Source organism: Cannabis sativa, chromosome 1, assembly GCF_029168945.1.
Source record: "Cannabis sativa cultivar Pink pepper isolate KNU-18-1 chromosome 1, ASM2916894v1, whole genome shotgun sequence".
NCBI classification, from domain to species: domain Eukaryota; kingdom Viridiplantae; phylum Streptophyta; class Magnoliopsida; order Rosales; family Cannabaceae; genus Cannabis; species Cannabis sativa.
Genome location: NC_083601.1, coordinates 35,344,386 through 35,366,938, shown reverse-complemented (window position 1 = coordinate 35,366,938; position 22,553 = coordinate 35,344,386). Strand labels below are relative to the sequence as shown.

General features: G+C 31.9%; 4 protein-coding genes across 4 annotated transcripts; 3 read left to right on the top strand and 1 right to left on the bottom strand.

Moving 5' to 3' along the window:
* Positions 1–24: 24 nt before the first annotated feature.
* On the bottom strand, positions 25–2,825 carry LOC115706337 (translation machinery-associated protein 22). Its single transcript, XM_030633955.2, has 7 exons — positions 2,395–2,825; positions 2,223–2,312; positions 1,490–1,542; positions 1,250–1,331; positions 1,078–1,145; positions 900–983; positions 25–462 (listed from the first exon to the last, which is right to left on the bottom strand). Exons 1-7 carry the CDS (start codon positions 2,540–2,542, stop codon positions 406–408), a joined length of 582 nt encoding a protein of 193 aa, XP_030489815.1. The 5' UTR covers positions 2,543–2,825; the 3' UTR covers positions 25–405.
* A 3,260-nt stretch (positions 2,826–6,085) lies between these two features.
* On the top strand, positions 6,086–7,896 carry LOC115704883 (protein BRI1-5 ENHANCED 1). The gene is made up of 4 exons (XM_030632095.2): positions 6,086–6,518; positions 6,626–7,168; positions 7,260–7,467; positions 7,553–7,896. Exons 1-4 carry the CDS (start codon positions 6,386–6,388, stop codon positions 7,698–7,700), a joined length of 1,032 nt encoding a protein of 343 aa, XP_030487955.1. The 5' UTR covers positions 6,086–6,385; the 3' UTR covers positions 7,701–7,896.
* A 2,369-nt stretch (positions 7,897–10,265) lies between these two features.
* LOC115705009 (protein transport Sec1a) lies at positions 10,266–16,083 on the top strand. The gene is made up of 21 exons (XM_030632239.2): positions 10,266–10,610; positions 10,824–10,879; positions 10,947–11,028; positions 11,176–11,254; positions 11,469–11,519; positions 11,617–11,713; positions 11,821–11,853; positions 12,187–12,312; positions 12,516–12,707; positions 12,795–12,878; positions 12,998–13,096; positions 13,181–13,257; positions 13,517–13,613; positions 13,819–13,944; positions 14,024–14,119; positions 14,311–14,427; positions 14,513–14,590; positions 14,681–14,892; positions 15,022–15,112; positions 15,221–15,310; positions 15,403–16,083. Exons 1-21 carry the CDS (start codon positions 10,532–10,534, stop codon positions 15,454–15,456), a joined length of 2,016 nt encoding a protein of 671 aa, XP_030488099.2. The 5' UTR covers positions 10,266–10,531; the 3' UTR covers positions 15,457–16,083.
* A 1,104-nt stretch (positions 16,084–17,187) lies between these two features.
* Positions 17,188–22,236, top strand: LOC115706338 (uncharacterized). The gene is made up of 11 exons (XM_030633957.2): positions 17,188–17,792; positions 17,952–18,057; positions 18,175–18,235; positions 18,337–18,632; positions 20,027–20,166; positions 20,343–20,417; positions 20,590–20,680; positions 20,812–21,015; positions 21,187–21,231; positions 21,730–21,824; positions 21,917–22,236. Exons 1-10 carry the CDS (start codon positions 17,577–17,579, stop codon positions 21,810–21,812), a joined length of 1,317 nt encoding a protein of 438 aa, XP_030489817.2. The 5' UTR covers positions 17,188–17,576; the 3' UTR covers positions 21,813–21,824; positions 21,917–22,236.
* Positions 22,237–22,553: the final 317 nt, after the last annotated feature.

Here is a 22,553-nt window from a genome sequence, read left to right as displayed (position 1 = left end):
AATCAAGTAAGAAGATGAGAAATATTGCAGGGCTATGCATCAGCAGCAACATCTTGTTGCTTTAGATTACTTTTCAGTGAAATGCAAAATCTGAAAACACCACTCGCTCAAAATGATGAGGGTGAAAGAAGTAGAGATTGCTCTTAGCTCTTACACAAGAGATTAAAGAAGATCCTCATATATTAAACACCATTCAATAGCCCCAAAAAAGAGAAGCAAAAAAACATAATTATATCATTCTATGCAGCAAACGATAAATGTTTTTAAAATGGACAAAAAGTCTCCCTGGCCGTTTACCAAACTCTGCTGGCTCTGTACTTCTCAGAGTAGAGTGAGTCTGATTAAGGTCGCGATAACAGTGAGGAAGATAATTAAATTTCACTCTGTATCTGCCATGAATACACGTTAAGCAGCTGGCACTTTTCTACCGTCCTCTATAAAGAAAATAGCAGTTTCTGGGACCTGTTTGAAACAAAGATTTGGATAAATGTATAAGCAAATGAATAACTGAGTACCAAGCAACTTCAGTTAATTTACCAAATTAATGTTGTAAAAGGTGCCAACGAGTAGCAATAAATTGCAAAGTTCACCTCGTATGCAGATTCAGACAGTTTCAAGTTTTAATTGTTAGAGGGTAGTTTCATGAACAATGCATGAACAATAAAGGTCTATGAGATGATTAAATAGTATAAGAAACTAAGTGCCCCAACTGCTCAGACTCCAGTACAAATTAAATATACTTAAGATTCAAGCATTGGAATAAAAGTACAAAGTTCCTAGTAGGATCAATCAAAGGTATAAATTGAACACTTAATGCCTGAACTGCAACTGAGAAACAAAATAAAGTATAATTAAATAAATTATCGGACAACAGACAGAAAAAGTATTGAGTAACTTACATCTGGCCAGGTATCTGTAATAAATTCCACAATATCATAGGCTATGTCCCCTTGAACATCAACCTGTTCCTTCTCAGTTGGCCCCTGAAACAAATTATTCAGAACAAAATTGAAAGTACTAGTCAGACAAAAACAGACTAGTTTCCATGCAAGTGCGACAGCCAAGACGTATTTAAACCTTGACAACTGAGGCTCCAGTAGCAAACTTTTTCCCAAGCTTCTTTGAGGCTTCACTAAGTTTGACACCTGAGGCATAATCAGAGGAACATAATTAAATTATGACAACAATAACATCAATAGTTTAGAAAGGGTAACAATGAAAAATAACGTCAAAGCATTAATTTGCTCACCAAAAAGCTCCAGCCCTTTCACAGTGGTAATACATTTTCGCTTATTCCGTGTAACCTTTTCAATGATAACTTCCGGCTTCTCCTGCAGAAAAATAAAAATAAAAACAAATTCAACCTCATCTCTTCAAGATGTCAAAAAATGATACATACACACACACACACGCATATTAATATCATATCACTGGCTTCCATAAGAAAAGGCTGTTGGTACTTAGTTCAATCTAACATTTTTTCGCTTACCTTTTTCTTTATCTTCCCACCAGGAAGACGTTTGACTTCCTCTGGCTTAGATGCTGAAATTATATAACAGGAAACACATAATGAGACAAAAAAAAATAAAAGGCCATTGTAGATTATACTTTTTTTTTGGCTAATGACAATAAAACCTTTTGAAAGACATTGAATCAAATATTTTATACCGAAGATGAAGATTTCCAATAAATTCAGTGGCTACACAATGAACATTATACTTTAAACATGAGGAAACGTCAGGATGTGATATGGAACAGGTACACCAGTAGTGTGATACACGTTAAAGTTACTTAACAGGAGTTTAAATAAACATCACAGACCAACCTTCTATACCCTTTTCCATGGGCTAAATTAGCTAAAGTTCTTAAATATCCAAGCCTAAGATATAATTTGGATATCCATATATAAGATTTTTATCATAGTAATTGAAATCTGAACATGAAATAAGTACGCATTATAACATAGTTACCCAAAATCACATCTACTTACATAAGATTCCACCATACATACACCTGCAGTATCAGTATTCAACAAACTAAATCGAAAATGATATATGTTTCTCTTCTTGCTATGAGTTGGCAAATGATAAAGCTCGAATCAAAGGTTCCATGATGACAAACAATGATAAAACAAGATATACACAATATATAACGATACATAGATATATCCACACGAACAAAACCAATGCATAAATAATAAACGCTGTATAATACACATATACCTGAAGAAGCAGCCCCATCACCACCTCTCGATGAAATACCAGTAGATTGTAACTTCTCGGTAACTTTGTCAGCTTCATTCGAGTTAGATTCTAAACAATGAGGGGAAAAAATTAAATCAAAACAAAAAAGATTGTAGAAGATAAAGGAAGAGAATTAGGGTTTTTGAGCGACCTTTGATAAGATCGGGATAGAGGTCTGGGGCGTTTTGGATCAACCAGGGCTTGCACTTTTCGAAATCGGGTCCGAATTCACAGTACTCGGCGGGTAAACTGCATACGCCACAGTAAAGCACTCGTACCGGTTGGGGCTTCTCCGCCATCGGAACTCGAAAACTTCAACTTTACTACTCCCCACTTCCCTTTTGTGTCCTCTCGGCAGTGATAGAGAAATTCGAAACGCTGCGTTTCGGCAACCACAGACTTTGCTTATGGCAAATGGTATAAATGGCAATTGGCTTTGGAAGGCTTAAGTTGGCAAGAAAGGGGATAAAAATATACCCGCAACGCAAATATCGGATATGAATTATTTTATTTCTTTTTTTTTTTCCTTCTTATTTTCCTTACAAAAATTAAAGTAATTAATATTGTGTTTTTTCTCTTTGGCATCTATCAAAAATGTTTAGTCCAATTTCTTTTAGTTAGTGACTTTTCTATTTTAGGCTATTTATTTTTGCTCCTAAATTATTACTTATGTACAATTGTCTTCTCCCAGAATTTGTTTCCAACCTCGCATTAGATCATATTATATTATATTATATTATATTATATTATATTATATTGAATTATATATTATATTTTTATATAATATTATGTTGAACTTTAATTTATATTAAAATATTATATATTTTGGTGTCCATAAAAATTAATACTACATATAGTTTTATATAAAATTTAATTTAATATAATAGTATACAATACAATACGGTGTAATACGACATATCAAACGAACCCTAAATTTATAATATTATAAATTGGTCATTTTATTAAATTTTGTCACACGTGGCAAATAAAATAATGACCAATTTATAATATTGTGAATAGTTTAAAAATAATTTGTAATAGGCTAAAAAATTTATAAAATACAATAATACATATATTATAGTTCGGAAGACAAAAATCATAAATAACCATTAACATTGGTGGCGTTTGGTAACAATTTTTTAATCAGTTTTCTGTTTTTAAAATTAAAAAAGTAAAAATATTTTTCAAAAATATGTTCTATTTTCATTTTTCAATTTTTTAATTGAGAATCAAAATTTCAAAAATAAAAAAAAAAATCAATTTCAATATTTTTTTAAATAGATTTTTTTTCTTAATCAATATTTTGGACTCCGACCACCGGACTCAAGTCCCCCTCCCATAGTCCTGGCATGAACTTGGCCTCTAACCCGAACCCGGACCTAGACCCGACTTAAATAAAATCAAAAAATAAAAATGAAAATAAACTTTACATAACACATTTTTATTTTCTGTTTTTAAAATTGAAAAACAAAAGTAGTTACAGAACGCATTTTTTGTTTTCAAAAATAAAATTTTTTAAAACAGAAATTTTACTTTTATTATGTTATTAAAAAATTAAAAAACAAAAGTGTTACCAAACTACACCATAACATATGCTAATCAATAAGTCAACATTATGAAATCAATTATAGAAAGAGAGGAAGTCAAAACTATCTTAGAGTTTATCTAAGTACTTTTGTACAAATTATTTTACAACAAACATGCATGTAACACTACAAGAAAACTTCTTTTTGTCGGCGCATTAGTAAACTAAATGTACCGACAAAGCTTTGCTGGCGTAATAATACGCTAGCAAAAAATGTCAGGGAATCTTGGTCGGTAAAGAAGTTTTTACCGGCACAAAAGTGAAATGCGCCGGTAAAATTATGTTTGACCAAATGCGCAAATAAAAGTAGGTTTTCTTGTAGTGTAACCACAAAACAATATGTGCATTTACTTACTCATCATCAAACACCTACAATTAAAATTAAAGTTGTTTATTGGATCATATCTAATTAATTTAGACTCAACCCATTCCAATATTTATTGGATGTTGAACTTTGTCAACCGATCCAATCCAATCAAATTGAGTCAACCAATCTAATTGGTGTATCAAATTAAATTAGTTCCAACCTTTAAATTTCTTAACTGTTTTTTCTATTAAGTTATATTGGATCCATCAAATATTTTTAGCCATCATCAAGACTGAGTAACAAATTTAAGTAAAAATATATATAAATATAAAAACATAATTTAAAATTTAATTCTCATATTAATAAAACACAAATCTAACATACATAATAAGCATTAATTAGTTTAGTCCAACTTAATTTTGGTGATGTCATAATCAAAATATAACAACAGAACACAAATCCAATCAACCTAATAATATTAAGCATAAAAAATATATATGATAAAAAATATAATGACCAAAAATTTGTTGTAAATACATTATTATAATTATTTTTTTAATTTTATAATAAAATGATTCTAAATTAGATAAATATATTTAAATAATAAATTTATTTGAAAAACAATAATTGATCGATATAGATCATTAAAGAAAATATATAATTTTAAATAAAATATATATATGATATATATAATTAATAATTTTACGATAATTATTTATAAAATTAAATTGGTACGTAATACTTTTTATGAAAATGTTGCCATATGTATTTTTTAATTAACAACATATAGCAACACTTTTATAAGTGTTGTCTTATATATTGCTTTTGGAAACACTTTAGGAGAACACTTTTATAAGTGTTGCCTTTTAGTTAAAAAAAAAAAAAGCGTTCCTAATTGTGTTTTTTCTAGTAGTGTGATATTTTTCATTCAAAAAAAAAAGGAAGAAAATATAATTTTTGTTGTGTTAGGATTTTTTACTTTTATTGTTATGCATCTATAGCTATTTTTCAATAAGAAGCAATGGAGTAGTAACTACGTGTATTTTTCCTTTTCATTTATCTACCAAATTGGCATTATCATTTTCATTAATTTAGTAATGAGTAATATATTATAACTGTGATGAAATGGATACTCATATGCTCCAAATGGAATTTTATGCCTAGGCCTAGGTAGGTAGGCGCGTTAGGCAAAAGGCGCCGGCCGGTTAGTAGTGTTAATAGTGAATAGTGATCATGACTTGGATCGATCACAATGGCCCATAAAATTAGAATCACACAACACAACACATGGATATTTAATATACATATACTCACTCACATAGACGCGTACACTCCCAATTTAGAATCAAAGACACTACTTTGGGATAGGAATAATTGAAAGCTTACTCACCATATGTTTATAATGTAGCTACCCATTTTGTAATTATTTGACCCAAACCAAAAACTTTTATTCATTAAAGGAAGGAAAAATACAGAACCGTTTACTAAGATCATTAAAAAAAAAAGGCACAATTTCGTGAGGCTCTCAATTGCATCAGATTGTCCCTCTCTCTCTCTCTCTCTATATATATATATATATTTTATATTATAATAAAACTTTACCTTAATATAATTCGTTTATTATTGTAAATATTTTAAGTTAATTATCTATTTATAATTATTATTTTAGATATTAATTTCCTTATTTAATAATCATACAAGAAATAAAATAGATAAAATTTATCATTAATTAAATATAATAACCATATATTACAAAACAAAAAAGTAAAATTAAAAAAGAAGAGAGAAAAATTTCATCCTAATTAAATTGTTAACTATAAATTAAAAAGAAAAAAAAAACTAGAAAATAAGAATTAAATAGAGTTCATACTTTTTATTAATTGATATTTTTTATATAAAAAAATGAGAAAATACAAATAGTAAGTACATTGTAGAATTAGTACATCAGTTTTCAGTATTTAACTTTATATAAACAGATAAAAATTTTATTAATTATAATAATTATACATTGCCTTTTTAGTTTTGGAGGCTTTTTCTAGACTTGTTCTCGCACTACAAATAAAATAAAATTAATGAGGAACGAAAATAAGAAATTGCACATGTAATATTACAGGAAATCTGGTATACAGCTTGAGTTGAATCCGGTGAGAGTTGACTTCCTTTAATTTTAAGCTTCCTATACGTTATAATAAGGCCTTTATATATAACCAGTTTATATAAAATGACAAGAAACAAGAAAAATTATTAGATATGGAAGAAGAAGAAGAAGGCAGAGGCACAATTTGTGTAACTGGTGGAACTGGTTATGTGGCTTCATGGCTCATAATGAGACTTCTTCAACATGGTCACTCAATAAGAGCTACCGTTAGATCTCACTCATCAGGTATATAAATAACACATATATAATTAAATTTCAATTATATATATTGTACAGTTAATAATTTATGATCAAATTAAATTTATGTTATGTGGTATATAATATATATATAGATAATAACAAAAGAGATATAAGCTACCTCACAAGCCTACCAGGTGCAAAAGAGAGATTAGAGATTGTTGAGGCAGATCTGGACCGTCCAGAGAGTTTCGACAGAGCAATCCAAGGGTGCGTAGGAGTCTTTCATTTAGCCCATCCCATGAACGTGGACGGAAAAGAGACGGAAGAAATAGTTACCAGAAGAGCCGTAGAAGGGACACTTGGCATCCTCAAGGCTTGCCTCGCCAACTCTGACACCATAAAACGTGTCGTTTACACATCCAGTGCCGTAACGGTTTTGTTCAACGACAACGACCCTAGCTGCGTAAGCGACGAAACGACATGGAGCGATCTCGAGGTTTGTCGTCGTAAGAGCAATAATGATAGAGTAAGCTCTTCTTATTTGGTATCAAAGACTGTAGTGGAAAGAACCGCACTAGATTTTGCCGAGAAGCATGGATTAAATCTCGTTACTTTGGTTATTCCTTTGGTGGTTGGACCTTTCATTTGTCCCAAAATACCTTCCTCCGTTTACTTTCCACTCGCCATGATTTTTGGTAATTAATACATTTCTTAATTATATTACTATAAATATAGTCTATAATATATATTAGCATTAATCATATACATGTATATATAAATTGGCAGGAAACCAGGATGTATATAAACATTTTGTTAAGTTTGATATGGTACACATAGATGACGTGGCAAGTGCGCATATCTTTTTTCTAGAGAAACATTATAGTACTAATGCGAAAGCAGGGAGGTACATTTGTTCTTCGACGGATATAACCATTCACGAATTGTTTCATTCTCTTTCAACAAGATACCCAGAATTTCATTTATCATTAGTAGAGTGAGTTTTTGCCTTAATATTTATTTATATTTCTAGTTTTTCTTCTCCCCCTAATGGATTAATTTATGTATTTTTATTGGTTCAGTGATTTAAAAGAAATTAAGGTTGATAAGAAGAAATATTCTAGTCTGTCCTCAATGAAGCTTTTGGAAACTGGGTTCAAGTTCAAATTCGGCCTTGATGAAATGCTTGCGGGTGCTATTCAATGCTGCAAAGACAAGGGTTTTCTTTAAACAAAATAAATGTAAAATAATTATAATTATTTTTTCTTCTTTTTTTTTTTTGATAACTTATTTTTTCTTCTTTTTTCCTTCAACGTGTTTGCTATTTAGTGTAAAAATTAAATTAGTAATATTAATTAGCTGTTTTTCCCCCTTACGCTACGTTGACATTCGTCTCAATTTAATATATGTAATATATTTTCCTTTTTGTTTTGGTTGTAATCTTGATGACAGAATGGCCATAGTTATCTTTTTTAAACAAACAAAATCGCAATCTTTGGTTAGTATATATTATCTCTATTTTAAAAATATAATAAAAAAATCCAACGTGCGTGTTTTTGTAATGCAATTTGTTGTCAGAAAAGGACACATTGTTACAAATTATTTGGAACGAGTCAACCTTTATTCCAACAAAAAAAAAAAGACACCATATTTTTTTTTTGAGGTTTGGATGCAAAGACATTTTATTCTATTTGAAATTTTGAAGCACAACTATGTAAGAGCAATCACATTAGAATAGCTAAAATAGCTAATAGTTAAATATTAAGTTAAGATAAAAATTCATTAAAAAATTAGCTCATAAATAGTGCTTTAACTACATGTAAAACTACATTATTTATTGAGCTATAAATATGATATTAATATTTTAAACAAACAATATTTTAAACTTTTTTTAGTATATGTGTGTAATATTATTGTATTTATTTATTTAATTATAAAATATATTAAATAAATAATTTATAAATGAAATAGAGAAAATATAGAGAAGTTTATATATGGTGTAATGTAAATGTATGAGGTAAAATAAAAAAATAAATATTTTGGTGAGGTATTAAAGGATACAGTAAAAAAAGTTGATGTGAGTGATATAATGTAAATACTTTGTAAAATTTAACACTTATAGATCTTCTTATTAGGGGTCTGTATAAATCGATCCAATTTAAGGAGAATCGACCGATCTAATTACAACCGACTGTTAATTAATATTAGATGTCCAATTGTGATCGGATCGGATTGGATATTATTTTTGAATATATCCGATTAGATCGGATCGGATCGGATCAGATGTTGGATGAGGTGTCCAAAAATTTAATACATCCAACATCTAATCGAATTAATTAGTATTTTCATTTAGTTTCGATGAGTAATTAGATTTTATATTGTTATACGTAAAATATATATGTATATATAAAAATTAACATTAAAATTTTACTCCTATTTTTTTTAGATTGGATAGATCCAATCTAATCCAATGCATATTGGACTAAAATATTAGATGGATCTGATCCGATAAAAAAAAAATAAGTCTTAAATATTGGATAAATCTAAATTAAACCAATAAATATATATGAAATACATCCAACCACTACAAAAAATCTTATTTTTAGTTACAACAAAACTTGTAACTAAAATAATAATAAAAAAAAAGTTGTGACTAATTAAAAATCATAATTCTTATGTTGTGACTAAAAAGTATGTGGCTAAAAGTATTAGTCACAAAAATTACAATTTATTGTGACTAAATGTGTTTTTAGTCACAATAATTGTTGTGACTGAAACTAAATCACTGACAACTTGTAGCTAAATACTATATTTTAGTCACAAGTAATTTTTTGTTGTGACTAAAACTCATATTTAGTCACAAAAAATTTATATTGTGACTAAAAAATTGTCATTATAAAAGTAACTATTTTTGTATCAAATCAACATCTTATGAATGTTGGATCAATTAGATGACTAAAAATTAATTGGATCGAATCGGATGGTAAAATCTAATATCCAATATATAATTGGATCAGATCTAAATAAACTTAAATCTGATGAGTGTTACGGTGTTATAGATAATCTAGCTAATATGGACCTAAAAATTTCTGCCATAATTAAAAACACACTCAAATGGCCGTCGCCTTAATTTTTTGTTTTGCATGCTAAAATTCATCAAATTCATTAGAAAGAGGAAATATTATTGGTAAGGCATATCACCTAAATTAAGAGCTCACTTAGCCAACACGCCAGCGCAAACAACATAAACTATCAAGACTGAAATTAAAGAAGCAAAGCATGCAAAAGCATATAATTGCCATCTCGGGGCCCTTCTCATCTCAATGGCCTTCACCAGCACCATGCAATCCGAGCAAAAATTCACAAAAATTGAAACACAAATTTAAACTTCCATTAGATATATGTTCTAGTGAATTGGCATGATGAGGCCTGCAAGTATTTTATTAAGAAAAAAAACATAAATCAAATTTTATATTTATCAAAGAAATTTCTGACTTAACCTTTATTTTTACTAAATTATGTTGGATGACGATTCTAAATTAGATTATAATTTTTATTTAAACAGTGCTGCATTTGGTAATTTACTTATCGTCTTCTTAGAGAAAAAATAAAATAAAAGAAGAGATACTGATGTCTTGTGTCGTTTACCTCATAAATTGTGTCGTTTTTAAATTAGTACAAGTGGAGTAGTTGTTTCGTTTTTTAAATATTGTCGTTTGTTAATGTCATCGTTTTCGAATTTCATTGTCGTTTTATACTTTAATGTCGTATTTCAAGTTTTGTGTCGGTGTCCGTGTCAATACACTATTGTGTCGTTTTACTTAACACTGTCGGGCTAGTAGGTAGCAAGAGAAGAAAAAGTTGTGATAAGACGCATTTGCCCCTCCTGAACGGTATTTGCGTTCTAGTGTACACGTTCCCGCGCTATATGACCAGTCCCCCAACATGTTCTCACGTTTCTCCTTCTTCCTCTCTCAGAATTCAATTCAAAACATTCTCACCTCTTTCTTTCTCTAGCTTATGCTTTTCAATCGAAACGCCATAGAATCTGCTTCTACAACATGTCGTTTTCGGATTCCGATTCTTCTTCTCATGGCGGAGCCAACGAGTACAAAATCTTCCGTCAAACGAGCCGCGACAGTAAGTGTTCTTTTTATGTGTGTTTGGTTCCCGAGAAAGTGCATAGAGCACATGATCTAGAAACTTTCATTATTAAAATGTTCGAACTATTCTCCTTAAAAGCGACATTGAAAGGAATTAAGACAAAATTAAATTGATGGTATGCTTGATATTTTCAATAGGGTCTCCCTAGATGATTAAATTTTGGAATTTCATTTCATTTAATGATTGTAGGATTGTTGCATGAAATGCTGGGATCAACGAAAACAGGGGACTCGAAAGCTTGGAAGGTCTGTTCGGATTAGTGTTTTTATTTTTACCAATTTCAAGTTTTTCTGACTGATTTTTTATCATCAGGTACTTATTATGGATAAAGTTACCGTAAAAGTCATGTCTCATTCGTGTAAAATGGCTGATATCACAGACCAAGGAATTTCATGTAGGCATAAATATGATGTTCATTTCTCTTCCATTTCCTATTTTTTGAAATATTGAGAACAACCATTTGATCATGAGATTGATCGTTCACATTCTGGAATGAATACATTTGTCATGAAAGCATATAACTTTGGATATTTTACTGCAGTGGTGGAAGACCTATTTCGGAGGAGAGAGCCATTGCCGTCCATGGATGCTATTTATTTCATGCAGCCATTAAAAGAGAAGTACAGTATTCTTTTAGTCATTTTCATAATTGAATTGTACTCCTGTAATTTTAATATGAGGTGCATGGATCAGTAATTAATCAGTGTAAATGTAAATGTAAACAGACGCCTCTCGCCTTTATGATGAGATTATCCACATAAATTAATCAGTGTTCCATTTAGCTCATAATGGTTTAAGTTTGAAACACTAACCCTGTCTTTTGCTAGCATGCAGTGTTGTCATGTTCTTGTCTGACATGTCTGGAAGGGAGCCTTTATACAGAAAGTATGAGAATCCTTACATTAGTCATTTTCATAATATTAAAAATTTCAAACTAGTAACATCTTGATTTTGACTTTCATTTTTCATTATTGGGTTTCAGAGCATTTGTGTTTTTCAGTTCGCCTATTCCAAAAGAGTTTGTCAATCACATCAAGAGTGATACAAGTGTATTGCCCCGCATTGGCGCACTGAGAGAGGTCCAAATTTCAATTTTGAGTTGTAATGGTTCTCAGTATGTGTAACTGTTATTTAATTTTATCCCTAATTGTTGTTTTGATCTGATCATATGATTTATAATGTGCAGATGAATTTGGAATATTTTCCTATAGACAGACAGGTACCTCTCTATTGTTTCATACACAATTTGTATTCAAACCATAATATCTTGTCTTCCCCTCAAGCTTAGCAAGTAGATTTTATTCAAGATATACATTAAATCTTGTCCTTAAATGGAGTTGAATATCATTTAGTATTTCTTAAGTCTTTTAAACCCCCCAATAAAATGGGACTTTTAACTTGTATATCTTATACAGCTATGACAAATGACTTGGTTACTGACAGTTTAAGTTCCACCACAGCAGGACATGCGACTACATTTCTTGTTATCTAGTCTGTGCTATTTTAGATTTTTTAACCATTTATTCGTTTGTTAAAAATATTACTATTATAGGCTTTTATTACTGATCATGAGAGAGCATTGGAAGATCTCTTTGGTGATGTGGAGAATTCTCGAAAATACAATGCCTGCTTGAACACAATGGCAACTCGAATCGCTACAGTTTTTGCTTCGTTGAAGGTATGAGGTCCGGACTTCACTGAAGAAAATTTTCTGATATTTTTTAAAGATACTGAAATCCATGTTTAATTTGAATCTTGTACTATTGTACTACATTTCCTTGCAGAAATTTTCTCTAAATTTCAAGGGTACATTTTTTTCCTGTTGCTGCAAATGTCTTACCAGTTTTTTTTTTTTTTTTTTTGCATTTTGCATTTTGTCAGGAGTTGCCATGTGTGAGATATCGTGCTGCCAGGGAAGATGATCTGTCTACTGCTGAAAAATTGCGTGATTCTATACCAACAAAACTTGCATCTGCAGTTTGGAATTGTATATCAAACTATAAATCTACTGTTCCAAACTTTCCGAAAACTGAAACATGTGAACTACTTATCTTGGATAGGTCTATTGATCAGGTAATCGTCCTAATACACTAAAAGCTTTCTATGTTCCTACAATTTTTAGTTTGGACATTGTTTATCGTGTTGGACTTTCCTGAGCAGATTGCTCCTGTCATACATGAATGGACTTATGATGCCATGTGTCATGATCTGTTGGAGATGGATGGGAACAAATACGTGTTTGAGGTAGGTCTTCACCATGTTTTCCCCCTTGTTTTTCTTCTTTTGGTGATTCGCTATGCATTTTCTTGTTTGTGTTCTTCTTCTTGTTGTTGTATATATGTATAACATATAATGTACATTAGGTTCCCAGTAAAACAGGTGGTCAGCCTGAGAAAAAAGAGGTTCTTCTGGAAGACCATGATGCAATCTGGCTCGAACTTCGCCATGCCCACATAGCAGATGTATATTTCGTGGTGTTAATTTTTAGTAGTTAATGAACATATATGTCAAGATTATGATGCTTTATTCCGCTGACTGAACATCAGGCTAGTGAACGATTGCATGACAAAATGACCAACTTCGTATCCAAGAACAAAGCTGCACAAATCCAACAAAGAGGAAGGTTGGTTCAAGTAATGCTGGTCAAATTGCTATTGCCATTTGTGTTCAGAATTGTTCTTTCGTTCATGCTTTGCTCAGTATGAAACATTTTTTTTTATTTCACTTATTTCATTTCTATAATTATCTTTTAATTCAGATGCTTATTAATTACTTGTCCTTTTGTTGTTCTTCTTTGATGACGCTTTGATTCATGGCTATCTAATGCAATCACAATGAGATATGATACAAGCTAATAAACTGTTTGCATTAATTTTGTGCAGAGACAGTAGTGAGATATCTACGCGGGACTTACAAAAGATGGTTCAAGCATTACCACAATACACTGAACAAGTTGAAAAGATTTCTCTTCACGTTGAGGTTTGTTTCCTTTTTACACTAACTTTTTTCAAAAATGCTAAGGGAAGCTGGGAAATGGGTTGTGATCTGCAAGAATGTGGCAGCATATGAACCTGATATAAGTATAAGCAGACCCAATCAAGGAATATACTTTTACTTGTAGTGACTATGAAATGAATGAATAGAATGATTAATGTTCCTGCTGATTTATTCTCTTCCCATTCAGATTGCTGGAAAAATTAACAAAATTATTAGAGACATGGGGCTGCGAGAACTTGGGCAACTGGAACAGGACCTTGTTTTTGGAGATGCTGGAGCGAAGGATGTCATCAATTTTCTGAGGACAAAGCAGGTGTCGTATAGGAATCTGTGATTTATGTAAGCTACTCGGTGATTCTTTTCTAGAATAAACACATCATTATTTCATGCAGAACACGTCCCCAGAAAACAAATTGCGATTGTTGATGATTTATGCATCAGTTTACCCGGACAAATTTGAAGGTGACAAAGCCTCTAAGCTAATGCAGGTGGGCACAGCTAACCTATCATTCTATACAAACTTGGCACAATCTTATTATTAGCTATTAAGACTAATCTACACTTATGTCAACCTAAGATTGAAAGTGATCATTTTTTTTGACATGTACGTATTTATCTTAATTGTTCCGCTATCACGATTTGCTTAAATTACTATTAACTGTTTCCTTTGCCAAATCAGCTAGCCAAATTATCACACGAGGACATGAATGTTGTAAAGAATATGAAATTGCTTGGAGGATCTTCAACCAAAAAGATATCGACTGGTGGTTTCTCACTGAAGTTCGATGGCCAGAAGGTGAGTACATGAACAGTTTTAATAGCTCAAAGAAGCATGTGACTAAGCCTTGACAGTTCAACGTGATTCTTGCTATCAATATCAGAAAAACCAAGCAGCAAGAAAAGATCGCAGTGGAGAGGAAGAAACATGGCAGCTATTTCGATTTTATCCCATGTTAGAGGTATATAATAATTGCAAACAATATATTTTTATAGTAATTTTCATTTTAAACAGTCTTACCCTGGATACTTTACTAAATCTGCATCTGCAGGAGCTCATTGAAAATATTTGCAAAAGGGAATTGCCAAAGAGTGAGTATTCATGTATGAATGAACCTAGTGCGACTACTGTTGACCAAGGCAGCAAGAAAGTTACACAGAGTTCATCAGCACAGACAACTCAATCCACTGCTCCTCATTCAATGAGATCAAGGCGAACGGCCAATTGGGCAAAAGCAGGTCTTTCTGATGATGGAAACTCAAGGTGATCCAACAGCTCCATTCGTTGATATTATCTCCAATTTACCGCACCATTCTTTTTTTTTTCACATAGATAATTGAAATCTATTATGTCATCTTTAAGATCACTAGTTTATATTGCTGCCTTTTGTAGTGACTCAACTTTGAAGAATGCGTCTACTGATTTTAAGAAGTTAGGACAACGTATATTCATATTTATCGTTGGCGGGGCAACTCGATCTGAGGTTTGATGTGGATCAATTTCCCTAAATATTCTCCATATCTCTGCTTTTGTAGTTCATAATTTACACTCTTGGGATTTTTTCTTCTACTTAATCTTATGATATTATCAGCTACGAGTCTGTCACAAGCTCACAGCCAAGTTGAGAAGAGAAGTAATCCTGGGCTCTTCTAGTATTTATGATCCTCCCCAGTATATAACAGTAAGAATATGAGTTCATCATTTTTACATTGGCAAAATTGGGTTCAATTGCTTGTAAAACCTACTGATTGATTACTCTTCTGTATGTCCCAGAAATTGAAGCTGCTGTCAGAAACAGATATATCGCTTGATGGCCTCAAATTTTAAAATCGTTTCTGATGCCATAAACACCAATAAATATGTACTTTTAGTAATCTAACGGGCAAGTATATACTACCACAACAGAACAAGAAATGCAGTCGAGGAATGTGAACAATAACAAAGCAAAAAATTTAGTTTATAATTAGGAGTTAAACGTTTTTTTTTTGTCTCTTTTCCATATATTTTTTTAACATCATACTACCATCATTCTTGATCTCTATTCAGATCAGAAAAGGAACAAGATTTCCGCCACTGCCTTTACTGTCTGGAGGCTCATAACTTAGTATGACTGAGGATTATTGGTTACCAGCTAGTTAAACTATCAACTTGGTGATACAAATAGGCTGGTTTACTTGGAATGAGCTGTAGGTACCAGAAAGGCATGATAATAAATTATGCATTTTTCTTTTTTTTTTCTTTTTTTTTTATAGAGAGCTTTGAGATTCTTAAAGGGAAGTCAGCGCATTGTATCATAAATGAAGATAGTGAATAAGCTCATTACCTTCTTGTGTTATATCTGATTATGAATTTTCAGATGTATTTGTACCGAACCAAATTTTGTATGATTTCTCAGCTTGGATGTGGTTTTTGGATTAGAACTCGTTCCAGTTCAAATAAAATACATTTTTGGTACTTAATTTCCATTATGATACATTTAAAAGTAATTATGTAATTACACTATTTTAAAATATAATGGGTGTTTGAATATTAGATGGTAATTACTTAAATTATTAATGTCTTGTTTGGCAAAATATTTAGCAATTATATAGGAAAATAACAATTTTTAGTACATAATATTTAAAATAGAAAGTTTTTAATAATTACGTGTAATTACAAGTTATGAGAAGTTGAAAGTGAAATTAAAGTCTCTTAATTATCTTCAATTATATAGTTACCGTGTAATTATGTGGTTAAATAAATCTATTAAATTGTGTAATTATCTTTCATTATACTCAATTTTCAATTCTCTCTTGACTTTCCAAATGCGTCCTTAAGTAGGGTTGGGTAATCCAATATCTCAAAATTTAATTCCATTACTAATTGGATTTGATTTTTTTTAATTGAATATTTAATTACACATTCAATTTTTAATATTAACTTAATATAAAGAAAAAAAATAGGTAAAAATTAAATATCACCATTTATTTGTTCTATTTTATTATTTAGCAATGGTGATATAAAAAAAAACTCACTAAAAATATATATAGATTAATACTGTTATTATATATATAAATAATTTTTAAATATATAGAAATGTAATTGAATTGGACTGATTTTTAGTAGATTTTTGAGATTAACATCTAATAGCCTGATTCATTCCAATTAGAATCTAACTTTTAACATCTAATCAAATCCAATTAGAAAACTAATTTTTTTTTGTAATTAGATTAGATTGGATGTTGTCCACCACTCTGCCCTTAAGTATTAAACTCTTGTTTTACTAATAGTTTTAATTATCAATTATAATATTCAGTGTTATATTTAAATTTTATTATAGTTGTATCTTATTTATAATTAATAATTACATATTTATTACTTTTATTATTATCAAATTAAGAAGTTTTTTATATTGTATTTTGTTGGGCTTGTCATAACTGTTATATTTGTTGGAGTAGTTTATTCGTGTTTATGTATCGTGTCTTTTGAATTTATAGTGTTGTGACATGTTAATTTGTAATCTCGTATGTTATCATGAACACACTTATATTTCTTTTCATGTTTAGTTGTGCTCGTGACTCTCATGTTAATGTCGATTTTGTGTAGTGACAAAATTTAACTTTTTTTCATTATTATTTTCTCTTTTATCGAAAACACTAATTAAATTATTTATTTATTTTAATTTTAACTAGTTTAAATTAAACTTTCTCCTATTTCAAAAAAAAAAAAAAAAATTAAACTTTCTCCACTCCACTAAATAAAAAAAAACACTAATTAAATCAGATTGCATAATTCTTTAAAAAAAATAAATCAGATTGCATAAATTATCGTACACGTATGCGGTAGACTATTGATCTGTGTTCTGCAAAACTGATACATATTCTCTTCCCCAAAACTTCCATTTCAGTGCCGTCTCCCGAATACGTCGTCGTTTCCGTCATCGTCTCCACCCTCTAGGCTCTAAGCCAATGGATCCTGCCATCCCAATTGCGGCCCTTTCGCTCATTCTCGGTGCTTTCATCGTACTCCTCTTCTTCGCCAATTACTTCCGCAACCGAAGAGCCGATGTTCAATCTCTTGCCAAACCAGAGCTCCAACCCGATCCCAAACCCCGATCCTCAAAGTCTCACCAAACTATCTCCAAAAAGTCCCACTCCAAACCTCACTCTCACGCTTCTGACAAGGTACGCTACCTACTTGGTCTTCTTATTCACTCTCTATTATTTGGTTTGCCGAGAAAATGAAGGAAACTAGTTTGGAAAAGGACGAAGCTAAATGTACAGTACATGTTTGATCGAGTCTAGATTTATATAGAAATTTTTTGTTTTGATTGAGTACTGTAGGACCAAAATAAGAAGCATCACCCGTTGGATGTGAATACTTTGAAAGGTCATGGAGATGCAGTGACAGGATTATGCTTTTCATCTGATGGAAGAAGTCTCGCTACAGGTAATGGTGAATCAATCATAATATTTGCTGAATTACGGGCCCAATCATTTTTCTGGTTGTGGTTCGCTTTTACATTTAATAGTTTTAATATATATGTTTTTTTTGGTTCGCAAACAGTTTGTGCAGATGGGATGATCAGAGTTTTCAAGATGGATGATGCTTCGAGCAAAAGTTTCAAGTATGAATTTCAACTTTTGCAACTTGAATTCCAATGATCATTAATGGATTTTCTTCGTTTTGGGTACTTATTCCTCAAATTTATGAAATTTATCTCTGCAGATTCCTCAGAATAAACTTGCCCGCTGGCGGTCATCCTGTGGCAGTTGAATTCTGTGATGATGCGTCATCTGTGGTTGTGGCTTCTCAAACTATGACCGGTTGTTCCTTATACATGTATGGTGAAGAAAAGACCAAATCTTCTGATGGAGCTAACCAGCAAACCAAGCCTCCTCTTCCTGAAATGAAGTGGGAGCGTCACAAAATCCATGACAAAAATGGTGTCCTCACTTTATCTGGAACTGCCGCTACTTATGGCACTGCTGATGGGAGTACAATAATTGCTTCTTGTTCTGAAGGTACTTCTTTCTTTTATACTGTATGCGTTGTATTCATTTGGTTGTTTGAACCTGTAACTCAGTTGTGGTTACTAGTATACGTGTATAGAGGGTCATTATAACAATGTACAGATACCAACAATTTAAACATTAGAAGGGCAATGATCAATGTGGTTGTGGACATTATGGTAAACTGTACGAAAGATTTAATTGGTAGACTAAGTCCTAGTTTAGTATAGGGCCAAGAGTGCCAGGCTTGTTGAGGGGTCAATCTGTTTTATGCTGTCAGATTGAGGTTACATTCCTCCAGATCACCTCACTAGTTAATGACCCCTGTTCGATGCTATATTGGGTTCAGGATTCAGTAAATGCTTCAGTTTTATAACGGAGCTTGGTAATTGGATTTAGAGAATTTATATGTGTAAAAGAACTAAGGGATATATTCTTTTTTCCCTAACTGTAAGAAACATTAAAATATTGCATATAGGAAAAGCTACAGATAGTTAGTGGCTCTGATATACCCCATCTCTTTTACACTAGCCTCTTCAGACTCTCTTTCCCTTATTTGCCGCAGCATCCTTATCTCCCACAATCATTTGTAATCTCAACAAGTTAGAAATGGTTATCATCAGTATATGTTATTATTGATATGGAAATGACGATACAAAATCTATAAATGATTTAAGATGACATGTTAGGTGATGTTTGGTTCATTGGAATGGACTATGATAATCAGGAATGATAATGAAATGCAAGAGAATTAGAATGGGACATAGGCATATGATTATGAACGAACTTGATTGTTTCAATGGCAGTTGTAATTAGTAGGTGAACCTATAATACTATGAGGTTACCCATGAGAATGGTATGTAATATGAATTGTAATGAGACCAATGACAATTCCTTAAAGAAGCAAAATGGAACTGTGCTTAGGAATAAAGGTTTCTACGGCTAATGGCTAAACCAGATGTTGGAATGAGAATAGGTATTCCAAATCTATTCACATCCCATCCCACATAATCAAACATTCCATACTGCCATGTACATTCCACCTATACAGGAATCCATATACCCCTCTAATTTTTAGGGAGCCAACCACAAAGACCAGCAAGTAGCATGATTGCAACATTCCACTAATTCTTTCTTAACCTTCTCTATAAACAAGGACTAACCCAAGACAAACCAAAATTCATTGAAAACCTGGTCCAAAGCTTTATTGCTTTGGAACAATGCAGAAGAAGGTGCTGCACAGATTTTTTGTTATCTATTGACATATTACACATTAGTTTGGAGAAATATCTAACATATGAAATCGATGATTCCCTCCCCCCCATCAAGTTATAGCTAACACTAATCACATTTCAATCATCATGTTAGCTCTAATCTTTCTAGTTCTTATACTTCGTTGCTTACAGGTACTGACATTATATTGTGGCACGGCAAATCTGGCAAGATTGTGGGTAATGTTGATACAAACCAGCTAAAGAACACCATGGCAGCTATATCACCAAATGGGCGGTTCATTGCAGCAGCAGCTTTTACGGCTGATGTGAAGGTGAAAAGATCTACATGCTTTTCTTGAGTCAGTCATTTCATTATAGTCAATCCCTGTTTATCCTACTTATGATGGATTTTCCTTGGCCTGTAAAGATAAATGACATGTATTATGATGGTTTGTCATTATCTATTTGTTGAATAATTATATATTTTTTCCTGTTTAATTGGCATCAGGTTTGGGAGATTGTATATGCGAAGGATGGTTCAGTGAAGGAGGTTACAAGAGTAATGCAGCTAAAAGGGCACAAGGTTATATTTCAATTTTAAACTACACAATATAATTAAATCTAGCCCATTCCATAATACGACGTATCTGCTCTCACTTCTAAAACTTTTGTTTTGCATTTTCCTTCAAGTAGTTCTGTTTGGTCTGTTGATCAACACATTTATACTAACTCTTGTTCACGCTATTGCTGTTTAGAGTGCGGTGACTTGGTTGTGCTTTTCCCCAAACTCTGAGCAAATCATCACCGCATCAAAAGATAACTCAATTAGAATTTGGAATATTAATGGTATGTTTCTTTTTTTTTTATAGGAAATTGGTATATGTTGTTGGGTCCCTTTCATTTTATTAAAATATTATGTTGTGATTTAAAATTTAATCATCCATCCTGACATTGTTTCTTATCCTTTTCTTTAAAAGTTCGGTATCATATGGATGAGGATCCAAAAACACTCAAGGTGTTTCCAATTCCACTTCATGATTCAAATGGTGTTACTTTGCACTATGACCGCCTTAGTGTATCTCCTGATGGAAATATATTGGCAGCTACCCATGGCTCGACATTGCAGTGGTTATGTGTTGAAACTGGAAAAGTTTTAGACACTGCTGAGAAGGCTCATGATGGTATGCTTCATTTTTACGCAAACTATATCGCTAGCATAGCATATCATAATCACTTAATTCACTTTTATTGGATATTGTCTCTTCAGTTATGTCCACCACCATCAAGATGTTATCTAAGCTTTGGAAGATTAACCACTTCTGAATCCTTACTGCATTTTTCTTCTCATGCAGGTGACATAACTTGCATTTCATGGGCACCCAAGAACATTTCAACGGGTAAACTGCCTTCTACTGAAATGTTTACTTATTTTCTTTACATTGTGTATGTTTGAGCAGAGGAAATAGAGTAAGGGATTAAAAATTGAACTCAACTGAAATCATCTGTTAAGATGTTCTTTTGACATTAAGAAACTACATGAGAATCTACCTGCAGAAACCGTCCATGTGCGACCCTTACCTGTGTATAACACTTGAAGAAATAAGAAAAAGGGACTGAAATTTACTATTGTCCTTGCCCAAAAAATATAAATTTGTCAATGTTCTTACCAAAATAAGCTAACTTTAGTAATGCTTAAAATATGGAAACCATTTTGAACGGTCCCAGTATTACCGGTAATTCTTGTTCTTTAGAATATAAGGGATACCGTGTTAAATGTTAATTGCTTGGTAAGTTGCCAGTTAGTTGTCATAGTAGCTGAACTCAACGTACATGAACATATTTGATATTCGTGATATACTTACTTCTTCATTTTGTCTAACCATTTTTTCTTACAGGTGATGGGGAAGCATCGCTTTTAGCCACAGCGAGTGTTGATAAGAAGGTGAAGCTGTGGGCAGCTCCACCGCTCTCTTCATAAGGCAATCTGCTGGTTAGTGGAAATAGAAGCTTTGACATGACGAGCTGCTGATCTTGACATTGTGGTCATCTTTAAGGATACGTTCTCACCTTTGTTCCTTGTAGGTTAAAGAGCTTTAACAAAATCATGAGAAGTTCCAGACATATGCCATTGCCATCGGAGCCTCGGAGCTAGAAACTCTTTCGTTTTACTCTAGGATTGGAGTGAGAGTACTATGTTTCACTTGGCTAGCCCCTTTTTAACTGGGATTTTGGTGACTTATTTAATAGAGTTGAGAGTAATGGATTTGCTGTTTCAGCGTGGGACCTAGATGATCTGTTGATGCAAAAATCTGTATCAGTTTTTGAGGGAACATGGGGTGATGACTTCCATTCCATGATTAATTATAGTACTTATATATTTAAAGATTTTGGTTATTTATTCATCATGGAAGATTAGTTTGTTAACCTTTGCATTCATAATGAGCGTCACAGTGAAACTAATTGTGTAAGCAACTCATGTCTAAAATTTGCTTCGGTTGGGGGCTTGTTGAGTAGTGAAATGGGGAAACAAATATCAATTAAATTGGTCGGATAATATGAACCAAGTATGATGGTTGATTCTTTTTTTCGATTTGGTATAGATAGTTGATTTGAGCAAGGAAATAAAAATACTAACTAATGATAACGTAAATTTGATGCAACACGGTTAGACAAAGTATGGAAAAAAGAAGAAAGTTTCCAAATAAAAGTACGAAAAAAT

Coding starts and splice junctions, on each gene's coding strand:
- LOC115706337 (XM_030633955.2), bottom strand. CDS start 2,542: ATGGCGGAGAAGCCCCAACCGGTACGAGTGCTTTACTGTGGCGTATGC. Junction 2,313..2,394: donor CTATCCCGATCTTATCAAAG/GTCGCTCAAAAA, acceptor CTCATTGTTTAG/AATCTAACTCGAATGAAGCT. Junction 1,146..1,249: donor GAAAGGGCTGGAGCTTTTTG/GTGAGCAAATTA, acceptor ATTATGCCTCAG/GTGTCAAACTTAGTGAAGCC.
- LOC115704883 (XM_030632095.2), top strand. CDS start 6,386: ATGGAAGAAGAAGAAGAAGGCAGAGGCACAATTTGTGTAACTGGTGGA. Junction 6,519..6,625: donor CGTTAGATCTCACTCATCAG/GTATATAAATAA, acceptor ATATATATATAG/ATAATAACAAAAGAGATATA. Junction 7,169..7,259: donor TCCACTCGCCATGATTTTTG/GTAATTAATACA, acceptor ATAAATTGGCAG/GAAACCAGGATGTATATAAA.
- LOC115705009 (XM_030632239.2), top strand. CDS start 10,532: ATGTCGTTTTCGGATTCCGATTCTTCTTCTCATGGCGGAGCCAACGAG. Junction 11,520..11,616: donor AGGGAGCCTTTATACAGAAA/GTATGAGAATCC, acceptor ATTGGGTTTCAG/AGCATTTGTGTTTTTCAGTT. Junction 14,428..14,512: donor TGAAGTTCGATGGCCAGAAG/GTGAGTACATGA, acceptor TATCAATATCAG/AAAAACCAAGCAGCAAGAAA.
- LOC115706338 (XM_030633957.2), top strand. CDS start 17,577: ATGGATCCTGCCATCCCAATTGCGGCCCTTTCGCTCATTCTCGGTGCT. Junction 18,236..18,336: donor GCTTCGAGCAAAAGTTTCAA/GTATGAATTTCA, acceptor TTATCTCTGCAG/ATTCCTCAGAATAAACTTGC. Junction 20,681..20,811: donor TAGAATTTGGAATATTAATG/GTATGTTTCTTT, acceptor TTTCTTTAAAAG/TTCGGTATCATATGGATGAG.